The sequence below is a fragment of the Protopterus annectens genome, chromosome 11.part0 (assembly GCF_019279795.1).
Source record: "Protopterus annectens isolate FY-2018-M chromosome 11.part0, PAN1.0, whole genome shotgun sequence".
In the NCBI taxonomy this organism is placed as follows: Eukaryota; Metazoa; Chordata; order Ceratodontiformes; family Protopteridae; genus Protopterus; species Protopterus annectens.
In genome coordinates, this window is record NC_056745.1 from 643383974 (window position 1) to 643409391 (window position 25418).

The 25418-nt window shown below is 35.8% G+C and overlaps 1 protein-coding gene across 1 annotated transcript in view; it reads left to right on the plus strand.

Moving 5' to 3' along the window:
- Positions 1 to 25418, plus strand: part of FBLN1 (fibulin 1) — a gene marked incomplete in the record, with an annotated part of 2573942 nt that overhangs the window by 1724895 nt on the left and 823629 nt on the right. Inside the window, 1 exon segment of the mRNA XM_044088093.1 lies at positions 8347 to 8478. Coding sequence (XP_043944028.1) covers positions 8347 to 8478 — 132 coding nt within the window.

Below are 25418 nucleotides of genomic sequence, written 5' to 3' on the forward strand. Positions count from 1 at the left end.
AGCATAGGTGTCTGTTCCATCAGTGGGGGGAGGGGATTTTGGCCTTGGAGAATTTTTTTTAATCTAGTTGTTGGAATGGGGGGGTCTTGTGTCATAGTTACTGCTAGTGAGATTGATTTGTCGTCAGATCTCACGAAGGATGGCCACACATTGGGGATGGTGGAGAGGTCCCCCATTTTGGTGAACACCAAATCCAAGATGTTTGAGCCCCTTGTGTGTGTGTCAACCAGCTGGTCCAGGGTATTGGAGTTAACAAAGTCAAGAATCTTTGGGCAAGTGAGTTAGAACATGTATAATTTACCCAGTCAAATGATGGGTAATTAAAGTTACCCAAAACCAGGGAGTTTGGTTGTATGATGATTGACTCAAGTAGATCCAAGTAGGCTGAGTGGATGTCCTGATTCATTGAGGGGGTCCTATAGCTGGCAATGACCAGAAAAGGGGTCTTACCTACAGTCAATTGCACCTGAAGTAATTCAAGGGAATTGTGCTGTTTAAACAATCTTATGGTGTATTTATCTTTAATGAATATTGAAATACCACCTACTTTATTACTCATGCCTTCAGTTTGTGGTCTGAACGTGTGGAAGGAAATGTAACCTGGTATAGCTGGGGTGCTCTCTGCAGCCTTAAAACAGGTCTCAGTGACTGCATACATGTCAGCATCTTCCAAGCTGAGGACTGCTTCTAGTGAGTGCAGTTTCTGGTTTAGACTCCTAGTGTTTAACAGCCTAACCTTGAGGTTGTTTTTAGAGGATATTTTTAGATCAGGAATTTTGTTCTTGTGACATTGCCTAAAAAAGGCACTATGGGGGTGGCAAGAGCCTTAGCCAGCAATGGAAACCCTTAGGGTGACAGATGAAGACCATCTCTGGCAAAGCACCGAGGTCTGTCGACCATATCACCCCAGGCTGACAGATACTGGATCCCCTTTGAATGACACCAAAAACTAAGCCAATTGTTGAAGTCAATCATTTTTTGTTTATATTGAGGTATCATTCTAGGTGAAAGTAAAATATTGATAAAGGCTAAGGACATACCTGCCTGAGACACATAATCAGAGCGCTCAGCAATGTCTCTCTTCATATAGTCCAGTGAGATATATCTGAAGTTGTTCATACCAACATGGACTAAGACAGTTATAACAGTGCCTGCTGTTGACAGACTTTAGTGTGACTGTGATGTGGCAGATCCTGGCACCTGACAGACAGCTGACTCTGACTTTTTCCTTATCCACCCTGGTGAGAGGGACATCTGTGTGTCTCACAATTGAGTCACCTATGACTAAGATGTTTGTGTTTGTGTTATGCCTTAGAGGCTTAACTGGTGAGATACTGATGTGTGATATATTATGTGTGCTGTGTTCTGCAGTGGATGTATTATGTGAATGATGTTTGTGTTTGGGAGGTCTCTGATGTTTAGGTAAGCTTCTTGTAAGGACCTCCACATATGTAGGTTTATGTGTTGTTGGTTTGGTAGGTGCAGGAAGTGAGGTGTGCATGCTGACAACCTGCTTAGTATCAGATTAGTGAGAGATCCTGGATTCTAGGTTCTTGATACAGATGCATCTTTCACATAATGAATTTGTGTGGACTAGAAGAAGGGGGTTGTCAGTGTACATGAGACAATTGCTAAATTGCCTCAGGATGCTCATGTCAGCCAGTCTGGCTGGAGAAACTGTGGTAAATTGCCTGTCCATAATGCTAGGTAAGTTTATGTGGTCAGAAAAAAGGGAGAGCACAGGAAGGATCAGGTAAAGTAGGGGACAGGAGAAGTGGACAAAAAATACAAAGGGCTAGTGGGCAGGATCTGTGTTGGTACATCAGGAGCATCACTGAATGTATCACCTGTTAGTGAGGGACAATCACAAGAACTCACCGATGGAGCACCAGTAGAGTACTAAAGAAAATTTGCAGGCAGAAGTGTTTGCATCTATAACTGTCAATGTTGCCCACCACTATTTTGTGGGAAGAAATAGCCAGGGAATTGTTATGGCTAGGCTTGTATAGGCCATACGGCCGATAGCTTAGTACCAACCTATGAACCTATCAACTACTCGGAAGTGGGTGATGCACAAACAAGTGCAAACCCATGCAAATGCAGTGCTTATGTAACAAATGAGAGCAAACTTATTTAAACAAATTAACCAATATAAAAGCTCAAAACTGAGCCCTGTTCCCGCAAACTTTAAGCAGATGAGTTTTAACTGCACACTCCTGCCACTAGGGTACATAAGAGCCTTCTCCAACAAAAGATGGCCAATTCGTGCTCAAGTTATACAAACACAACTAAATTCAGTAGGTCTGAATCTAGTCTATGCTACAGCAAACAAAGTACAATTTCAGAAAAAAAAACGTTCAAATAAGCAATAATATGGTAAAAATGCAGTTCAAAAGTGTAATATACAGTGAAAAATTCTACTTAAGTTTTGCAGAGATCAGCAGATGCTTTAGACTGATGAGATAAATACAGCAGAGCAGTAGCTGGTCACTAAACTCTGTGGAGCTTTGTTAAAACAAGTGCAAACCCACATAAATGCATACAAATGTGGTGCTTATGTAGCAAACAAGAACACATTGATTTAAGCAAATTAACCAATAAAAAAGCTCAAAACTTGAGCACTGTTCCAGCAACCTTCAATTAGATGAGTTCTAACTGCACACTCCTGCCACTAGGGTGCAGAGGAACCCTATCCAATGAAAGATGGCCTTGTTTAGTGCTCTAGTTATACAAACAGAACTAGACTCAGCAGGTCTGAATCTAGTCTATGTACAGCAAAGTGCAAAAATTAAAAAAAAAACAGTTCAGATAAACATGTACAATCAGCCTTCAACCAGCAACTCCCAGCTTAGAAGGGCAGAAGCTAGCTTCTCCTCCTACAAGATTATAGACCACAAACGTTGTTAATGTAAAGTAACTGGCCTGAAGCCCAAGCGCTTAAACCAGAACTAAGACACATTTAGAATAACAGACACACTCAGCCTTCAACCAGCAATTCCCAACTTAGAAGGATGTATGCTATCTCTCCTGTCACAAGAGTGTAGACTAAAAACCTTCTTAATGTAAAATAAGTGGCCTGAAGCCCAACTGCTTAAACCAAAACTTAGAGACTTAGAATAACAGTTACAATTTAACCAGGCTACTAACAAGGAGTAATAATGCAGCAAAATAAATGCACTTGAACACTTTTAATAACAAGCAACAAAAGCAAAATAAAGTAATAAAGTAGGAAGAAACACAAATATAGTAAAATCAGCTGAATAAAGTATTTTTTTTAGTTAAGTGGGAAAGGAGGAAAGAGAAGATAATTCAAGGTTAAGAAACTAAGGGGGTGGGCCTTCTGAAATATCTCTCTGTACTCAGTAGAATGAGCTGATGAGATGGAACTGGGAAGAGTGCCCAAAATCAGATTTATAGTAGGGGCAGGCAACCTTTGAAATATCTTTGCCACTGTTTTCATCATCTGTAGAGCTATGCTGCTTTTTGAGGCCCTTTATTCTGATTTTCCTTGTCTGTTGGTCCAGAGGTATGACCCCGCAACACACACATGCAGTTCTCCCACCTCCACATACTTCCAACCATGCAGAAGCACACTTTACAATAACTCATATGTTCACACATGCAAAGACAGGCATACAAACATCCAAACACAGTCAATGGAATTTTCAGAAAGGCATACATCATTCTTGCAAGCAAATGAATTATAGTACAACACTGCATACATATAAATGCACACATGCAGTTACATTTCTGCTTCATACAAGCATGTATCACTCTTACAAATGATTCACACACAAGAACTGTACCCATACAGAAATACGCATGCAAATCACTCTGCTTTTCTACTTTATTCACACAATCATACATCATTGATATGAATGACTCACTCACCAGCATTGTACCTACACAAACACACACAAAGACACACAACTCATCCACCCTTCAACTTCTTCAATGAAACTAAAAATGGCCCCTGCAAAGACTCAGCAATGAATGAGTAGGAACTTCTTAAGGCTGAACTATTTATTATTGTAACGTGTATGTACCAGTAGTGACATGATGTGACATCAGCTGGGAAGTCATGAGCTCAATTTAAAGTGACAGGACATACTTAACTATATACTAAAAATTACTTAAAAAAATTGTCAGTGACTCTCTGGCAGGCCAAATAAAAGTCTCTGGTGGGCAGGATTGTAGCCTGAGGGTTGCCTGATGCACAGGTCTGCTATGTAGCATATCTTTCAGCAGCATCTTAGGAATATAGGAATTGATTTAAAATAGGTTTCATTGCAGAAAACAAAACAAAATATACCCAAAATAACTTGCATACAGGAAACAAAAAATCTGACAAGTATGCACTGTTGAAATATTTAATAACATTTCTCAATGCATAATATTCAGAGACTAGGCATTAGAAAAAGTAATATAAATGAATATGTTCAGCACATGTAAGAGTAAAGATTCTAAGTTGTGTGTGAACCAATATCAATAGCAGATATAGATCAGGCAGGCAGACAGACAAAAAAACTTGTAGATTGAATTAATAAAATCCATAAAAGTATGCTACAGTAACATAACGCAGTATGACTGCTTCAGTCTTTGACTTGCTAGTATGCAATTCCATTTAGAATTTCCAAATTGCACATTAACTTTTTTGTGAAAATCTTAATAAACAGTCTTAAAATCAGACTAAGTACTTATGCTGGATTACAATGCCAAGTCTAGAGGCAAAAATATCTAATTACATTTTATTTCTGCAAGCAAATAAAATGATAAAAGGAATTTAATTTAAACAATTGCACCAGGATGTGAGGAGTTTTGCAACATAAAAACTAGAGACTGTAGAATGTAGAATTGTCTCAGATAGCAGTCTGTTTATCTGAGATAAGGAAGGCTAAATAATGTAGATAGAAGTTATGTCACCTGTTTTAAAGAGAGTGCAACATTAGAGATGATATTTTATATCAAATGTAGTAGCTGCTTTTTTTAAATAAATCTATTGATCCTTTTGTCAAGATTGTACGACAACATTGGTTCTGTTAAGTTTAGCCATGTGCCTTCACAGATTCAAAACAATATTACTGTATTAGTGAATAAGTTAAAAAAGTTTCAATCCCTTGTATATGAAAATGTATATTTAGAAAAATGCAGATTACATATTTATATATTTCCTAATGACACATTGTGGGGGGTCCATTTTATAAGCAATTAGTTGAATGATTTAATAAAATGGGACTGAAGCTAGCTAGAAAGCTCATAAATCATACTGAAGGCACATCTTTGTGAATTAAATCATAATGAAGGCACATCTTTATGAATTAGCACATCTTCATGAATTAAATCATGATGAAGGCACATCTTCGTGAATTAAATCATAATGAAGGCACATCTTTATGAATTAAATCATAATGAAGGCACATCTTCATGAATTAAATCATGAACTTATTGACATCAAGGCAACACATGATTGTTCTATCTTCTATGGTCAGTTTGAAGTAGTTTCCACTTACACAGATTGTTTTACTAAAACTGTTGGAGAGAAAAAACACAGCTTCATAAAAAAACATTTTGGCATACAGTAAGGGGAAATCTTACCTCTTTCCTCCTCTGTTTTGCAAAACTGGTTCTCCTAATGGAAATTATAATTTTGTAGATCTCAATAAAGATTCTGATGCCTTAAGTGATAAAATTTTTAGGGCGGCAAATAGAACTTCTGCATATGCCAGTAAGGAAGTACACCAGGTTACGACAATAACAGCAACAGTTGAAGGAAGGAAGGAAAAGGAATAACAACAGACAAAATAAATGGATATATTTCTGTGCCTTAATTGATTTATTCAATCAGCAATCTGCCTTTCAACAAGGGAAGGGGAGCAGCTGGGAAGAGCAAGAGGGAAAGGTTGAATGAAGCTCTAAAATCATTTATGTTTAATTTTACAAAAGAGATTTTTTTCAAACGTACAGGTCACATTTTTTTTATTTACATGCAGTAGAAAACATAACTGTGACAAAATATTACAGGAACTGAAACTACTTATTTTAAAAATGAAATTATGTTAAACATTTTAATGGAAAACCAAAGAGCAGTTTCACAATTTGAATAATACTGAATGTAAAGCTTTGACAAATAATAACATTTTGAAGATTATGAAAGCAGGTAAGTGATAATGTACCAAGAGGAATACATACAGTCTATGGAAATGATGAGTGCAAGGAAATTTCATTGATAGATATAACAGTATAATTATACTAAATATGTATTATTTGATTTAGTAATACAACAACATAGAAAACCACAAATTTATGATTTTATGTACATTTCTTATCCTAAAATTGGGGTGAAAGTTGAGATTTGTAAAATCCATTCAGGTGGAATTTTACTTCAATTTAGACCCATAGTATCAGCCCCAGGAAATATAACTGAAGGCATTTCTATATAAAATAGTATTTTGAATCCCTTGGTTCAAAAATTCATACCTATATAATAAATCCATGGTATTCTTTAGATAAAATCAGAAGTTGTAAACTTTCAGGGGAAGAAACTTGTATTTTCACATTTGATATAATATCTTTATAAGTATTCCTATGGACACATATGACTGTTATTAGTAATGTTTTACTTAAATTATTGCCATTTAACTTCTTTATTTTCAACTCCAAATACAACCAATAATTTTCTAGAGTTGCTATAGGGGCTTTCATCTTTTTCCAATTTGTTGCTGGGGTATTTCAAATGTGATCATTAAAATTGTAAGATTAAGTTTATTATGATTACATGCATATGGTGTATATTAATTTGCATTTTAAATTTCACATTTATATGTATTTGTTTGTTTTACACTGCATCCATTTTCCTATTAACTAATTTGCTTTTTGGTAATGTTTTTGATGGCCCCATTTTTACAATTCTAAAATTTTAAAACATTAAAAAAAATAATGTAGTTCATATACCCCATTATTTTCACATTTTTTAACTTCTCTACCTCACTCAGTTTACTGCATTAAGCCATTTTTGAAGTAGATAATTGACAATAATTCAAAAGTTAATTCTATTTTAGTAGTGAATTTCTCTTTTTATATCTGCTATTGTAGATACTTTTTGGTTATAGTAATTTTAAGTTAATGTTTTAGGTAGTTATGACTTTCCTTTAAGATTTTTTTTTTGCTTTTGACTAACTGTTTTGTATTACAGTGTTTTAATTATTCACAATAATTTCCATATTCCTTTCCACACATTTTTTATACATTTTTATCATTCTCTTGCTGGTGTATTTAATTAATGTTTGTACTTTTAAGAACATGATTTCCTATGATAGCTTGGATCATTGTTGGCAATTTAATGCCTTTTACTTCCTATAAATGGAAGTTATCTTGTTTTTTAGCTTTAGTTCCAATGAAGTCCTTTGTGTTAACTAAAGCAGTAAAGTAATGTTCTCTGTACTCTGGGTGACATCTGGTTCCTCATCACCATTAAAATGCATTTCATTCATTGTGGTACTGACTTATTGGTTTCATGTGCACTATCTGTTTTGTGCTGTATTTATCTAACTGACCTGGAGACCAGGGAAACAACTTCACAGTGCTGCCTGAGGGTGATCAGGACATTCTGCTCATACTGGCTCTTTACAGATGTGAGGAACAGACCAGTGTTGATGCCCTGTCCTCTGGTTGAAACTTGGCATAAACAGGAGGAGAACAAAATGAAAACTACTCCCTCAGCAGTATGACACTGTCCCAGGTGACCATATCCTCTTGTTGGCCCCAAACTTGGTTAGAAAATGTCCAGGAGAGGTTGGCAGGCCTCAGTAGAAACAGAAATTGAGGTGAGGTACTGGTAGCCATTGATGTTTGGCTGTGATGCAACTAAAACAAAACGAAGCATAACTGCATTACTGACAGGATGTTAGGGTATTATAAATGCTCTTCATGTTATTATCAGTAAACGTTGCATACATGTTTCATTATAGACTTGTTGCTTCTGTAGCTGCTATTTATTTCCTTATTTGTAATTTGTAAGGTATCATAAAATAATCATTAGATATAACATGGAATTATTTTCAGAATGCTAGTTCTGATTTTGAATGAGCTGCCATGATGGCTAAATATTTCCAAGCTTGACATGTTGCTTGGCACTTCTGTTATTGCATTAATAAAAAGATTTTATTTGAGTCCTCAAAAACATGAATTATCATACTTTTCAGTGGAGGCAGGGTACTGGGAATGCAAATAAGTGCTGTGGAAGAGAGAGTGTAAATGGTATAGGGATGTTAGAGTTAAATTAAATTAATAGGTCTCTTTATAGCACATGCATTTTGTATAAATATTGTTCATTTTCATTCTTTTCAGAAATTGTTTTCTTGCGTGCCATCTCTCCCTCCTACTATCCATCCCAAACAGACATAATATTTGATATAACAGAAGGAAATACCAGGAATTCTTTCGATATCATTAAGAGAATTGATAACAGTGCAACAATAGGTATGTACTTTGTTAATATAACTATAATGGTGAACCTGAACCTAATGAATTTATTGTGCTGAGAATACTAAATTTCAAAAATTTATCAAACAATTGCAATAATGCTGGACTAATTGTACTCATTTAGAATAATTTAATAGAATGATAAAGTACTCTTCAGTACACAATTATAAAGTTTCTAATTTTGGACACTATAATAGTAAAGGAATCATTTCTGAAATTATTTAATTACTGATCATATAAACATATTTTGTTACTGGTAATTTACCAGATACCTTGAAGTAAGATAGAATTGTCTAGTAAAAGAATATGTTCATAAACCCTACGGCTATATTGATAGTAAATAGGGTATGTTCAGTTCTTAGAAAGCAGTGTCAGTTGTGAGTCATCCATTTAGAGTTAAATCCACTGTGGTAGAGTTGGAAAACTTTCACTTATGAAAACCTTGGGTGGTTGAGACAGGACTGCACTGATTTTTTCTAAGACAAAATATAAACAATAAATGTGAACAGTGCTACATCTTGTTGAAAAACATTGTTTAAGAAAAAGTACTTTATTACAGTTTAATTTTACCTCCAAAGGCAGCTGAAACTGTTTCTTTTCTAATAATAACAGCACAAAACTGAAACACTCTGGGCATCAACAATATTGCTCATTAACTGGACGATATGAAGCAACAGAATGAAAAATGATTAAAAATGATGATGCTGCTTGCTGAAATGAAAGTCTGACCAATGCATTGAGCATTGCAGGCTTTTAAACTTTTCAGCACTGTATTAACTTATGCACAATTACTAATAAAATAATTTATCTATGTAACAGATGACAAGTACTATACTATTACATTTTTTAATGTCTCAGGTTTAGTCTTTCAGTACAAGTACAGATGATAGCTTTGCATTCTCAATTTACCTCAGAACAAACATGTTCCTACATGTACCAGATCTAACAAAAATCAGATCTAACACCATTTAATTTCACTGTCTTTTTATACACTTTTTTGTGCCATCCGGATCCTGTCCGTGAAAGCAGCCTGTTGATGTTAATACTATTGGAATTTGCTTGATGTAATACAGTCTGTTAATAAGCTAATTTGTGTTCTGTTTCAAGGTGAATTATGTGAGAATCTTAAACTCAGGGAGTTGCTCCTGTCTCTGGATGGTAGGGAGTTGTTTATTCTTGCACCTGGGTTTCTCGGGAAGCAGAGAGGCATGTTTATCTGTAGTTGTCCTTGAAACTTGTACCAAGCACAGAACAGTTTGTATCACACACAGCAGGATGCCAAAACATGCATACTATATTTTTTATTTTTCAGCTAAGAAGATTTTTAAACCTTTAATGTATATATGCTAACAAACAGAAATGTACATGCATCTAAATGTATATATTTTACTACATATATTTGAAAAGAAAGAAGTGTACAGTCACTATTGTAAGTATCTAAATGCATATATCTAACAGTTCTCCCTTTTGTTTTAAAACACACAAAATAGTTTACATTGATATGCATTCTTTGGCTAGATCATAATTTTTATTATGATTTACGCAAACACATTAAGAAACAAAACTTTTAGTTTTCTTTTGATACAAGTCAAAACACAATTTTACACAGTCAACACATTACTACCAGAATTGGGTATAATCCAGTTTAAGAATGTTTTTCTTTTGCAGACCATCCTGTAAAATATTTTACCAATTATATGCTGTGTCTGCTTCAGTCTTCTCTGCTAACTTGATTAACTTATTTTTTACCTATGTAATTAACTGTTAATTACCTCATACAAAGAATTTAGAAAGAGACTACTTGAGGATTTTATTTAAAAGATACAGACATTTTACTTTTTGGGGTAAACATGTAAGAGTTGTTATGCCACACTAAATGAGTGATATTACTAAGACATCCCACAAAGGGCATTTGCTTAGAAAAACTCATACAATACAAACAAATTGAGGAGCAATCTCTGTGAACATTTTAAAACTTGATGCAAAATTGTCTATTTACATAGATTTACAGAGTGTTGTAGAAAACATGGTTTATACACTGGAGAAGGCTTTTTACATATTAAACCATTTGCTATATAGCATAAGTCAAGCATATTTACTATTACTATCAGTTTTGCTTGCATAGAATATTTTGCATTTGTACATACTTGGGCTGTAATGTACACTTAGTACAGTTTCCAAATTTAGTGACACCAATATTAAATGGAAGCCTGCTAATTAAAGATTTATTAAAATGTTGCAGAAATTCTTTTTAAAGTTAACATGCTCTTTTGTGATGCCCATATATTGGGTAACCATTGTACCTGTAAATTAACAATTTTAAAATATTTTTGCCATTTTTTACAGCCAGTACTGTCACAAGGGAATGAGATATTATTTTTCTATCATAGCTTTATTTCAGACCTTTTTGCAGTACTGTTTACACAGTTAGTGTAAAATTGAAAGAGTGCCATTTTCCCTTGTAGTATGCAGCATTTTATTGCAGTATTGTTTTGTAAAGATACATTTGCGTTATGCTGTGAGAGTTGAACATATGCTTGATGTCTGACTGTTTTCCAGACAGTGACACTCTGGTCTAAGGAAAGGTTTCCAACATGACAATTTTGTCCCCCTGGACAAGAGAAATTACCTTGAATTATATTTGTAGTATAATTTGCCCAGTACACATTTATAACTCTGCTACTCCTGGTGCTATTATACAATTACTAAAAATTGTAAAAAACAAAACAGATATTGGTCTAGCTAGCACATGCTTAAACATATATATTTCCATTATTTACATTTGCTGTTATCTGCCTTTTGCTCTTGTGCATTTTAAACAGGTGCACTTTAGGTGAAAAGAAAATACTTGCATGTCACTCTTGTGACTTCATGTATTTACTGCTTTTATCTACTCTCATTTGATTTATATGCACAAGAACTGTTCTGTTTTTCTTTTTTTTTACCTTTTGACAGATTATCTGGAACACTAATTTAAAATGGTCAGCTTGCTTTATTAATTTATCTGAAATGGTGATTTTGAAATTATTTAACAACTTAGCTATGAGAGGCTGTCCTTATACATATGCCACGAGAATGGCAGTCATATGCTCTACTTTATTTTTTAATTTATAAGCATTTTGATTTAACTGGAAGAAAGTTTTAAAACATTTGGGAATAAAAATTTAAAAGCATTTAAGTAAGGCATCTGTCCAAACATTAGATTTTTCTGTGTATGCTATCCATTTTTTAAATGTAAGCATGTTGTAAAATATGCCTTCTGCTGTAAATTATTTTCTGTCAGTATAGCCAAGTGCTGTTTAAGGTCCAGAATTTCTTTCTTTAACTCTCTACTAACCATAATTTTCTTGTCTTGTGACTGCTGTTTAAAAGTTTCAATTTTTTCCTGTTATTCTGCACAGGCTCAGTGATATTTCTCAGTAACCTGTCCTGCTGACTCTAAAGCTTCTATGCACTTAAATTCTTTTGTCAGTTCACCATGAACCTTGTCCCTGTCCTTATCTGTTTTGTGCTGGGCGGTGGCTTTATTCAACTTTTGAACATACTCTCTAAAGCATATAATAAGATCTGCAGGAGATTCTGTCAGTAATTAATTTGACTGCTGTTTTAACTCTGAAATTAACATTTCACATGTGGAGATAGGACATAACTGTTTAACATCTGGATATAATGTAAGCATATTACCCTCTTCTGGTTCTTTATCATCAAAAGAACGTTTTTTTTTACAGCTTACACAGAAAGCAGTTTCATAAAATTCACACAATAAACACTTACTGTCATACCACACATTTTTTTGTTTGAAATACCAGTCGTATCCAATCCATTTGCATAATGCTTGACTATCAACTTGCCCTAATAAGGTTTTACATTTACCAATATGTTGCTTATACCAATTCTGTAATGTTGTTTGGTCATCTTGATACATTAAGAGTAAAACTCTGTTTAAATTTTCTACTATGACCTCTAACGGCATCCATACTGCATATAATGCAGAAAGATTTCTTAACAGTCCACAGGAGACAGGTGGCCAAACTGCTTACTATAGATGGTTGTAAAACCTCTGTAATTACTTGAAAAACTGGAGAAATGAAGCTGGCAGTTGCAGATTTGAAACCTGGGAATTAACCGACTTGAAGAACTTATGGCACTGTGACCTTCCTGCACAGCAGTCTCACCCCGAATCCAGACATCTGTGGACCTGTACTGCTACAAACTGTAGAAAACTGAAGTGCTTCTGTTCAGGAATTACTCATAAATTTTAGTTACTGAACCTTTACTGGAGTGACCTTATATGAGGCACCACTCCTCCTGTGTTTGGATACACGCAAGGCTCGCCATTTAAAATTATTTAAAATTATGCTGCTGCTTGCTGAAACCAAAGTCTGACCAATGCACTGAGCCTTTCAGGCTATTAACTTTTTCAGCACTGTATTAACTTATGTGCAGTTACTAAAAAAATAACTCATCTATGTAACACATGATACATACCATACTGTTACAGTTTACAGCTTTTAATGCCTCAGGTTTAGTCTTTCAGTACAAGTACGGATGATAGCTTTCCATTCTCATTTTACCTCAGAACAAACATGCACATCTACATGTACCAGACCTAACACCATTTAATTTCACTGTCCTTTTTATATACTTTTTTTGTGCCATTTGAATCCTGTCCATGAAAGCAGTATGTTGATGTTAATACTATTGGAATTGCTTGATGTAATGCAGTCTGTTGATAACCTAATTTGTGTTCTGTTTCAAGGTGGATTATGTGAGAATCTTAAACTCAGGGACTTGTTCCTGTCTCCGACTGATAGGGAGTTGTTTATTCCTGCACCTGAGTATCTCAGGAAGCAAAGAGGCATTTTTGTCTGTAGTTCTGTTTGAAGCTTGAACCAAGCACAAAACATTTTGTATCACACACAGTGGGATGCCAAAACATGCGTACTGTGTTTTTTTTATTTTTCAGCTAAGAAGATTTTAACCCTTTAATGTATATATGCTAACAAAGAGAAATGTACATGCATCTAAATGTATAGATTTTACTACATATATTCTAATAAATACAAGTGTACATGCACTATTGTAAGTGTCTAAATGTATATGTCTAACATAGAATACTGCAAGACTGCATTTGACATTCAGTTTAAGCAGTAGTATCTCAAATACAGTTTCATGGTTCTTAGGAAATACTTCAGAAAAATATTGTTAATCTCTTCATTATCAACAAATGCCATTTTGCTTTTAAGGATTTTAAGTGTTGAAGTTGGTCAGTGCATATTTCTGCTGGAGGTATATTCCCAGTGATTCAAAATATCAATTCTATGGAGATGTATAGATTTTTTTGCTTCCTAATGAATTATTTAATCTGATCTCCACAACTCGCTGATTGTTTAAAGTTGTTTTTCTCTTTTAAAAGTAAATTTTGGTGTAGGTATAGTGTGTAAACAATAAACAGGTCATATAACAGAAAAGGAGGTGGAAAGCAACTGACTGAGTTACATCCATGATAACATTGGGCAAGATAAATTTTTAGGTTTCCAGATAATATGCATCTGTGTAGCAGTGCAAACTCCATGTGAAGGTGTTCTGAAAATGCATGTCCTTTCCCCTCCATGAGTAAAAATAACAGCCTTTCCACTTACATAAGTAGAATACAATGCATCTTCTTACATTGTTACACTAAATACCTAGAAAGCTGATTAATACTAGTGTTTCTCTAGGATATAAAACTATTTAAATACTAGTTTATTTAAATGTTAAAGGTAAATCTGAGTACTGTTTATCTTATGTTACACTTTAAAATAAAAGTAAAGATTATGTTTTAATAGTACTTTGATCTGCATTCTCTCACACTTACATATCTGCGTTACATGCCAGAAAACAATATTGCAATCAAAGTTACATGGTTCTTTAAAATTGTTTGAAAAAAATATGCTGATATTGCTCGTGTATACATTGTACTACAAATGTCATACCACCTTTAAGGGTTTACATACTTCTCAATATTGAAATCAACTGTGAAATATTGAAATTTTTCCAGCCATCTATCCCTTCTAGACATTTGCACGTGGAGTTGGTGTCCCACCTCAACAGTGATCATCAGTTCCAGCCATGTTCATACCACGGGGTGACCCTGTCACTGCTGTTATTCCATACCACATACATGCTTTCACACACATTGCCAATTTATAGATACAGTCCACCTACTGCATGTTGTTGGAATATGGGAGGAAACTGAAGCACCTGGAGAAAACTCATGAATATAGGAAGGACATACAGAATCTGCTCAGAAAGCATCCTAGCTGAGAACTAAACTGGAGAACCTCTTGCTGTGAGGTGACAGTGTTAACCACTGTGTCAACTGGACCATCCCTGTGCAGTTGTCATTTCTAATAGTTGTATATTTCCAATGAGAAAAAAATAAATCTTTTATGTACTTATACAATCAGTTTTTACACCTGATGTATTTCCAGTTCAAAAGATATGGCTGGATGTGTATTTCGCTCCCTACCATAAAAGTCATATACCATTCCTTTGCATCAATTGAATGTACTCCAACTTTGTTGAGTAGAATGTAATATTCTAGATGTTTACTCCAAAACGAATGCTCTTTCAAGCTTGAGGCTAATACCTGAATATAGTTTGCAAAATTTCTTATACATTTCCTAAATAATATTTTAAAGTACTTTACTTGGGCAAAATTTGCCTTCCTTGCAAAAGAGTAAAACATCTACTCTTAGCTATAAGATTCAGAGTAGAATGCATTAGTAAAATAAGTGTGTGTGTGTGTGTGTGTGTGTGTGTGTGTGTGTGTGTGTGTGTGTGTGTGTGTGTGTGTGTGTGTGTGTGTGTGTGTGTGTGTGTGTGTGCTGCTACCAAAGTAATGATGACAACTGAGCCATTTTCCTGTTCTGTTCCTGTATTTTCCTCTCTGTAAACTGATAAAGTCACATCAGGGTTGTTGCAGCCAAATTTTAACACTTAGCATTTGTCGTCTATGAGGCTCAAATGTCTTTTTCGTCCAGTTGGTTAGCCTTTCCAAATTAATTCTAGACTCAATATTTTTGACGTCTGCATCTACCTCTGTGTCATAAACAAAGATTCTGAGAATAATTTCTGTTCCAATAAATGTAAACACACTTAAGGTTATCAGATGCAGGAATAGCAACTCTGGCTCTCCACTAGTCACTTCTGTTACTTCTGGCACTAGTCACCTCAAGGCAACTCTCTATATCATAGCTGTTAATCATGTGACATTCCCATGTCACATTCTCAGTCCGATCCCACTCACCAGTGAACATTCAGGAATCTTTACATGGTATTCCTGTCAGTGCTGTCAGGCTAACACACATGTACCTCCCTGTATCTTCCTCGTTTCTCCTTTATATAGAGATATAACACTTACCATCTTCGAATCCTCAAATGTTTATATAGCCAGTGATCTCTTTAAGGAATTCTGTAACAGTATATTATACTTTTTCCAAGTAGAACTAGGTTTCTCTCACTATTTTCTGTATCAAGGGCAGCGCTCCATTCCTTTGGTTGATTTAATTTCTATAAAGATATGCCCTAGGCATCACTCAACATTTTACCAACATATATGCACTAGCTGTTTTTTGTTATAAATAGTGGAGTTAAATTTATATGTGTGTGTGTGTGTGTGTGTGTGTGTATGTGTGTGTGTATATATATATATATATATATATATATATATATATATATATATATATATGGGTCTATATCACATGTTCAAAGCTTTATAACTTTGAATGCTAAATAATCGAATTTAAATGTTTGAAGTTATAAAACTTCAAACATATGTAAAAAAATCTAAAGGCTGTAGGCAGGGGGCAAGCCCCCCCCACAACCACTCTTTAAATATACCAACTCCAAGACCACACTACAGTGCAGTATGGGAAATCTTCCCTTTACTGCGTTATAGTGCGGTCTCAGAGTTGGTATATTTAAAGAGCAGGGGGTGCAGGGAGACTTGCCCCCCTGCTTACAACAGTCAGGTAAGTTCCCTTTCTTTTTTTATTTTTTTTAATCATATGTTCGATGTTTGAAACTTTGAACATTTAAATTCAATTATTTAACGTCTGAAGTTTTCAAACATCGAACATATGATATAGACCATATATATATATATATATATATATATATATATATATATATATATATATATATAATTTACCATCAGAATTATGAGTGAAGATTCGGCCACCACGGGATGTCAAATTATGGTTGCTTGAATCCGTGTTGCCAAACCTTCATGTAGGCCAGTCCCCAGTTCAGCGAATGCACTGTGCATTTGCATATATGTGGTCAACCTTATTACAAGAGATTGTGGTACAGCGCAGATCAGGAAATTTACCCTTTTCCTCACCATAGTACTATCTCAGAATTAGAATATATAATTTGCAGGGGGTGTGGCGGGCACAGACCCCCCCACACAGGGGGGGTTGCCCCCCAGCAAAACATGTAGTTCAGTGTTGTATAGCACATTCATTCTGCTGACAACCTGAACTTACATTACTGTTGTGTAAAGTGCAGGAAACAGAGTATGTCAAATAATGCTGCATTTGAATTATTGGCATGATGTTCAACATATTGACCTAGGTAGTGTTCTGTGTTCAGTGTTGTGAGTTGGTGATACAAACATTTTTTTTTTGACCGTTGTGTGTGTGTGTGTGTGTGTGTGTGTGTGTGTATGTGCATAAAAAAAATGAAGAAGCACTACGAAGAAAAAAATACTTATATAACACTTCCAAACCAACAAAGAAGAAAACGACTCATAGGTGGAGCTGTCTATGAGTTTTTATTTTTCTTTGTTGGTATGGAAGTGTTTTATATATATATATATATATATATATATATATATATATATATATATATATATATTTATAGATAGATAGATATATGTAGCGCACCCACAGGTGTAGCTGAAGTAGATATGGGTTCCTTCCTACCTGACTCTGGTGACACCCCTTCTTTAGGTCCAACACACCAAGGTGGCAAGTGATAACAGATTTTATTCTAGGTGACACTTTAGTTTTAAAGGGCAATAGCACAACAACAAACAAATTATTTCAACAGTGTACCAGTTAGCAGTAAGACAGAGTGAGATATGCATGTAATGAAACCATACATGTACCCCCTTCCCCAGAACTCAACAGAAATGATCTTGACATTCAAACATGCACACAAAGGCAATATCAATGAGCAGTAAAGTTTTATAATGCAGCAATACAAACACGGAAAAATGCGATGTCATTGAGGGGGAAAAAGGTTATAATACAACAGTACAGATATGAAAAAGATGTAATGTCACTGAGCAGTAAAGATTCTTGAAGGCAGCAGTACTAACACGAGAAAAATGCAATGTCACTGAACAATAAAGATTTATAATGCAACAATACAAATATGAGAAAATGCAATGTCATTCAGCAATAAAGTGTCTTTAAGGCAACAGTACTAACACCCTCTATCCCCTAGATCAATCTAAACAGACCAACTATGAGACACTCTATTGTACCCTGTTCACTGGCCAGTGATTACTTACAGTCCTACTGCTGACATGATGGGGCCCAAGGATGGAGCTCATATGGATCCTAGCTATTTGTAATCCAGAAAGCATTTGTGGGGGGGGATCCACAATCTTATAAAACTATAAAAAAATGGCCAAAAGCCTCTCACCACTCTGTCGAGAATATCCCAGTGACCAGGCACCTCAGTTCCTCCGATGAGAATAATGGAAAATCACCCACCAGAACTCTGGCAGTCATCTAGGGCATCTCTGCACTAGGCCCAAGGGAACTCCTTTTCTTGCTGAATCATATGCAGGCGTGGAACATATATATGTGTGTGTGTGTGTGTGTGTGTGTGTGTGTGTGTGTGTGTGTGTGTGTGTGTATGTGTGTATCTGATTAAAGTAATGTTTATTTTTTGCAGATGATATCTGCATTGTACAAATGAATACACTATTGCCTATTTTCTAGTCCCCTATTTGCAGTCTACCCTATTGGCAAAAATCACCTTTTTCCATTCCTGTGTTTAGTTCTTAGAATGCTTTCAACAAGTTTATAAATATAATACTCTACATGGTTGTTTTTATTTTCCTCAGGTATAAGTACAAGACTTTGAGGTGGTCCACATAGAACCTGTTTTCTAAATTGTGTATTCTTTTCATGAGGAACATTTATGGATGCTACATCTGAAACATATGCCATGTCAAGTACTTACAGAATGGGGCATTGTACTCATTGATTGGTATTTTGAAGGCAGAGTACAATGGAGCAATGATATCTTTCTTGGATGTCATACCCTTGCTTGTACATTGGGCAACACAGGATGAGTTCCTAACTACTGTAGACATGATTGTCAAAGGCCAAGTTACTTTCTCTGTGTGTTCCCAAATGCCTGACTACTAGTTCTGCCCTTGGGGTTGTATTATCATTGTAGTAATTTGCAGGGGTTGCCATCTTACTAAAGGATACAATTACACATTTAATAGCATTGAGTTTAAGACCTTGACTCCTGCACCAGTTAATTGTCTGTGTTAGGCATTCTTGGAGGATATTTATGTACTGGAAAATTAAATGACTGCACTTAATTAGCAGTTATCTGCAAACTTAGTCAGCCAGAGGCACTTAATTCTTGGCTTCAAAGAAGTAGAAGCCAAATGTGACTGGCATTTTTGTGGAGCTTGAATCTCCTTTCCTATCTTCTTGGATCTTTTCTGTGAGCCAGTTGGCTATCCAGGGGGTAACACAGGTGCTAATACCTACTTCAGTGAACTTCTTTACAATGCTCAAGTGGGCTATTGTGTTGAATGCTTTGGGCATGTCATGTAAGGCAGTATGCTCCATCCAGCCCTTGTCCATTGCTTTGGTGATCTCATGGAAGAAGTTCACCAGGCTGAGTAGGTATGACCTGCTCTTGATGAAACCAAACTGAGGCAGACATGGTGCCTGTAGGTTTCATGTGTCATTAATCATTTTATGGCTTTACATATTAGTCAGTCTTATAAGTGATAGTTCTCTAGGTCTGTGGATGGCCCACCATTGTGCAATGGGATAACACCATGGACGTCCTCCATTCATTTGACACAAAACCTGTTTGGAGGTTGTGGTTAAATATTGATTCTAGTAGGCCCAATAGTTCATATTTCATGCTATTAAAGAAACATCCTGTGAAATTACTGGGGCCCATCTATGCAGTGTTCTTGACCTTGGAAAGTGCCTCAAGGACCTATTTGCTAGTGATAGTTAGGGGAGTTATGGCTATGTGTATTTCCTGAGGGGTGTCAGGGGAAGATACAATTGGATTTAAATTTGTTAGGCAGCATAAGTGCGTATTTTCCAACACAGTACAGGTGGCCTAATTTACAATTAATTCAGTACATTGTTCTGTATAGCCCATGAGGTTGCAGACATAGCTGAAGAAAGCTTTGTGATAGTCCTTGACCTATGAGGATATTTTTACCTCAAATCTGGCTTTGAAAAAGCTTGTGTAGACTGATAAGGGAGTTTTTACTTTGATGGGCATTACACCACCTAATTTTTGCATTGATTTTCTTCCTTTTGTTGCACAACCCATAACACTCAACCTCTTAGTCCAAGAAATCTGGACAAAGCCTGACAAAATGAGGGGACAAAAGCCCAAAAATAAGGACAGATTTTAAATACTGCTCTTATAAACTTAGAAAGTTGATAAAGTAACAGGGTTTGTGTTAACATACATTTTCTGAAGGATTTGAAGTCTGAAACTGAAATGTTTGTCATTATTTGATGACCACAATTCTTAGATAATCCCAGTGATTTGCCAGAAAGCCACAACTTTTGTGAAGATAGACCAAAAACATAATGCAAAAATCTGGACATTCTGAAAAAATCTGGACAGTTGAAAGGTATGGTACAGACTCTTGTTGTTTGTATTCCACCAGGCTGGTTTGTTTTTTGAGTTAGTCCTGCACTTGTTATGGAATGATGCAGTTGTCTCTATGCAGCTGTTAATGTAATTATAAAGGTTTCCATGAACAATTTGGAATAAGCAATGGTGTTTTCAGGATTTGGGGAGCTTGGAATTTTACCAAGATATTATTAATAGTAGGCAGATTGCCTTATAGTTATTCCTATAAGTTCCAGGGTTAGTTGGGGTTCCAGGTTTTGTTTTTATTTCAATGGAGATAGCTTTATTATCTGAACTGACCAGTGAGGATAGTACATTTTGAATGGTATAATATTATCCCATGTTTCTGAGGCCCACTTCAGGGATGTGCAGATCAGAGTGTGTGATATACCTTTAAGAAATATTCCAGTCAGTGGGTACATGCATATAAGTACTGAGCACGTGCAAGCAAGAATGCCATTTTGAGTGAGCAGCTAGAGTGAGAGCATGCATGTATGTAGTCAGTCAGACAGTTCGTTTAAGTTCAATGTTCCAGCTATCCATCCTGATGTGTTTGTATAAAATAAACTACTTAAACGAACACCCAAGCCTCAATGTCTTCTTAATACACATAAGAAGAGTGACAGATATTTGCACCACTAGTGCATGTATGGATTAGCTGGTCCTGGGGTTACAAAGTCCAGAAATAACTGGGCATGGAAATTAGGGGTCATGTATGATTTTTAACCTATAGTGGGTTAGTAAATCTCAGCAATGAATATTATGTTGGGCTGACTGGGGAATTTATTTTATTTTATTTGTATTTATATTTGTTTACCAGGGTACTGCACCAATCAATTTTGATCAATTTTAGATTCAGCCTGGGTGAAATGCAAAACATTTTGCAAACAATAAATACAGCAAGTAGTAGGTCAGACTAATTAAACAGAAAAAAATGTGTTTGTGTATAAACACACACACATATATATATATATATATATATATCTAGATATATATATATATATATATATCTATATATATATGCATATATATATATATATATATATATATATATATATATATATATATATATATATATATACATATATATATATATATACACACACACACACACACACACACACACACACACACACACACACACATTCTAGTAAACAAACACAGTGCAGTGTACACTCAAGCACAGTGTGATGTAAATATATACATTAGTTTCTAAATTGAGTCAATCTTCAATGAATCTTGAGAGAGAAGAAGAGACTCTGAAAGGAGATAGGTAAAGTGATACATCCTGTGTTAAGTAGAAGCATTTAGCTTGGATGAAGATTTTTTTTTTGAGTTGCATTCTGAATTTGGAATTGGTGTTGATTTCCTTAATGCCGATGAGGAAAGCTTGCCAAAGAGTAGCTGCCTGAGAGGAGAAAGGATGGGCATTGTTGTGCAGATTGGTTCTAGGGACAATGAGAGTTGCTGTGGCTTGTGAGTGATATCAGGTTGAATGATGAAGGTTTTTTTCATGAAGTCTGAAGGGGAGTAAATGTGTGGAGCTGGAGTAGTTTATACAGTTGAGACCCTAAAAATAGGTTAGATCTTTGTTTTATGGGTAGCCATTTGGCTTTTTCTAGGGCTATACTGTGATGCTCTCCAAGAAATGAGATTGTAATGAATTGGCACATGCTGTTTGAGTTTGCCTGGAGTGTGACAATGTTTTTCTTGAAGGCAAAAGCAAAAATTGGGAGGCCGTATTCAAGTTACGAAAAAAGAACTCCTTTGCAAAATGGTTGCTCTATTTAGTGACTGATCAAGCCATAGTCCTAAGTATTTGAAGGTGAAGGTTATCTTTGTGGAATGGCTGTGTATTACAAAGAAAGTTAAAGAGTCAGATGCTTATACATTTTCTGAAGGGTTTCAAAAAGCATAGTTTTGTTTTTGATGGGGTTGAGGAGTAGTTTATCGTTTATGAGCCATTGGTGAAACTCATGCAAGTATGACTGGAGTTGGCATTGAATGTTGGTGTAAGAGAGTGAGCTGATTAGTGAAGGACTGTGCTATCAGTATAGAGGGTAAGTGGGAGATGGGGGAGGTAAAAAGGAAGCTTGTTAAAGAATATGGAGAAGAGGAGGGTGGCAAGAATGGATCCATTAGCAACAGATGCAGATTCATATTGGGAGGATTCTGTTTTAACTCTGAAGTGCCTGTCAATGATGACATTTTTAAACCACGGGCAGCATCTAGACTGATACCAATTTCAGTTACTTTGTTTTGAAGAAGATCATGGTCAATGAGGTCAAATGTCTTGTCAAGTCTATAAATAGGGCACCTGTAATGACACCGCTATCAGAGTTTATCAGGATGTCATCAATTAGGGACCAAAGTGCTGTCATAGTACTTTGTTCAGGCCAGAATCCATGGTGTTTGGAGGAGAGAACGTGGTACTGCTGCATATAAATTGAGTTGGGTGTAGACCACCTTTCAAGAAGTTTGCCCAGAACTGGGAAGATGGATATTTGATGGAAGTAAAAGGCATCTTTTGGATTGGTTTGTTCTGGGAGAGGTTTAATTATGCTGTTTTCCAAATTTGTGGCATGATGTTTTATGTGAGACATAGATTATATATGTGGGTGACAGGAAGACATAGATGCTCTCTGCAGTAATATATGAACCAGGTGTTTATGTTATCAGATTCAGGAGGGGTGTCAGTGGAAATATTTTCAAGCTGAATAGAGACTTCCTTGGGATATATGCATTTTAAGTGCAATAGGAGGATGAATGGTAGTGGGATAAGCAATGCATGATCTGTGGGAGATATGGAGGTTATTGATGGGAGGTTGCTAAATTCTTTAAGGAAAACTTTTGCAGAAAGCTTTGTCATACCACACTTAATGGTATTTGCAGACAGTGTATTATGAGGAGGTTCTCTTCCTGTAAGTAGGTTAATCTCTTTCCAAAAGAGCTTGGGAGAATGTAATAGGGAAATTTGTTCCTTTGTTTGGAGATCTGTTTTGTGCCTTCTGATGGACTTCTTGGCTAAGTTTCATAAGACTATGAAGGTTGTCAGTTGTGGGAATCTGTTTCCATTTTTTCCATGCTTCATCCCTTAGAGTTAAAAGATGTTTGAGGTCATTGGATAGTCATTCAGTTTTGGTTGGTTTATAAAGCCTGCGGATAATAGGGAAGAATTTGCCTTGATGCTGGAGTAGAAAGTTGGTTCTAATTGTGGGCTGTGAGAAAGGTTCTGAGTTTGTCAATATTTGTGCTACTCTGGTTTCTGAAGGATTTGAATATTAATGATAGTTTTATAGGATGGTTGACAATTGTAAAGGTGACTTGGCTGTGGTTGCTTAGTGATTGTGGCCGAATGTTTATTTTGGAGATGGAGTTTGGTATGCTTGTAATAATCAGGTCAAGTGTGGGGCATTTGAAGAACCTGAGGTTAGGTCTTATTGGTTCTTTTATGAGCTGTAGGAGACGTAGGTCTGATAGGAAAGTACCCATTTCAGATAAAAGACGTCCAAAATAATTAAGAGTGAAGTCACCTAGAAAGATTATTTTATTGTTTTTGGGACAGTTATTAGGGATGTTAGTGATAGGCTATAGCGATCAGTAGAGGTTTGCCTTTGTGAGTTAGAAATTTTATGAGAATCCAGTTAGGACCAGTTTCTGAGGATGTTTCTGTAGGTAAACACTTTTAGATTTAGGTTATTTCTGTACATAGACAGCTTTCACCTGATGGTTTGCCTGGTCTCATATCACTGACATACCTGTAGGAGGTTAGAAAAAGTTGCAAGTTAGGGGAGTCTTTTTTGACCCAGGATTCAGTGACTGCTAAAATGTTTGATTTGTGCTGGGAAATAAAAGCACTTATATGGTCTAGCTTATTTCTGTTGCTATGTGCATTGAGGAAGGCACAGGCCTGTAAAGAAAGACAGTAGTTCTGATGTTGAGGAAACAGAGTTATCGGGCCTGGGTTAGGTTCAGTGTTACTCTTTAGAAGGAGTATAAAGATAAGAGAGGATAGTCTGAAGGAGGTCTTCAGTGTTTTTAGGCAAAGAGAATAATGTTTCTGAATCTTAGTAATCATATAGAAGAGTGAGCTGATGAATAAGCTTGGTCTGATTACTGGGGGATTGTGGTGGTAGTTTGTTGGCAAATAAGTTAAAGTAGTAAATATGCAGTGATATGATAATTGGTTGTGTAAGTGATTCATAAAGATGTTTGTTATTGGTTTAATGGTTAGTGGCTTAAGTGTTTTCCTTCTCATTTGCTTTTCATTTGCTAAGGTGCCTGTGAGAAAGGTTTTGGTAGAATCCGCTGCACATCTAATGTTTGTTTAGACTATGAGGAGAGACCCAGGTAGCTTAGCAAGAAAGTGAAAATGCTTGTTTTTTTTTTTTTTTTAACTTGCTGTTCCCTTGCTAATGTGCTTGTCGGAAGGGTTTGGGCAGAATCCTTTGCACATTACATGTTTCTTTACAGTGTGAGGACACAGCTATGTAGCTTTACAAGAAACTGAAATACCTTAAGTTTTTTTTTTCTTCTCACTTGTTTTTCCTTTCATAAGGTGCATGTGGGAAGACTATGGGTGGAATCCACTGAGCAGCTGATGTTTGTTACAGTGTGAAGACGTATTCAGATAGCCTAGTGAAGACTAATTCAGATAGCCTGGTGAAGACGGATTCAGATAGCCTGGTGAAGACGGATTCAGATAGCCTGGTGAAGACGGATTCAGATAGCCTGGTGAAAACGGATTCAGATAGCCTGGTGAAGATGGATTCAGATAGCCTGGTGAAGACTGTAGTGTTTTTTTCCTTTGCTTGTTTTTCTTTTTTAAGATGCCTGTGGGAAGAGTTTGGGTAGAATCCACTGCACAGCTGATTTTTGGTTACAGTGTGGAGATAGACCCATGTAGCTTGGCAAAAACATTAAATACCTTACTTGTTTTTTATTTTTTTTTGCTTTTCCTTTCCTAATGTGCATGTAGGAAAAGTCTGAGGAAAATTCACTCCACAACTAGAGTAAAGACATACATA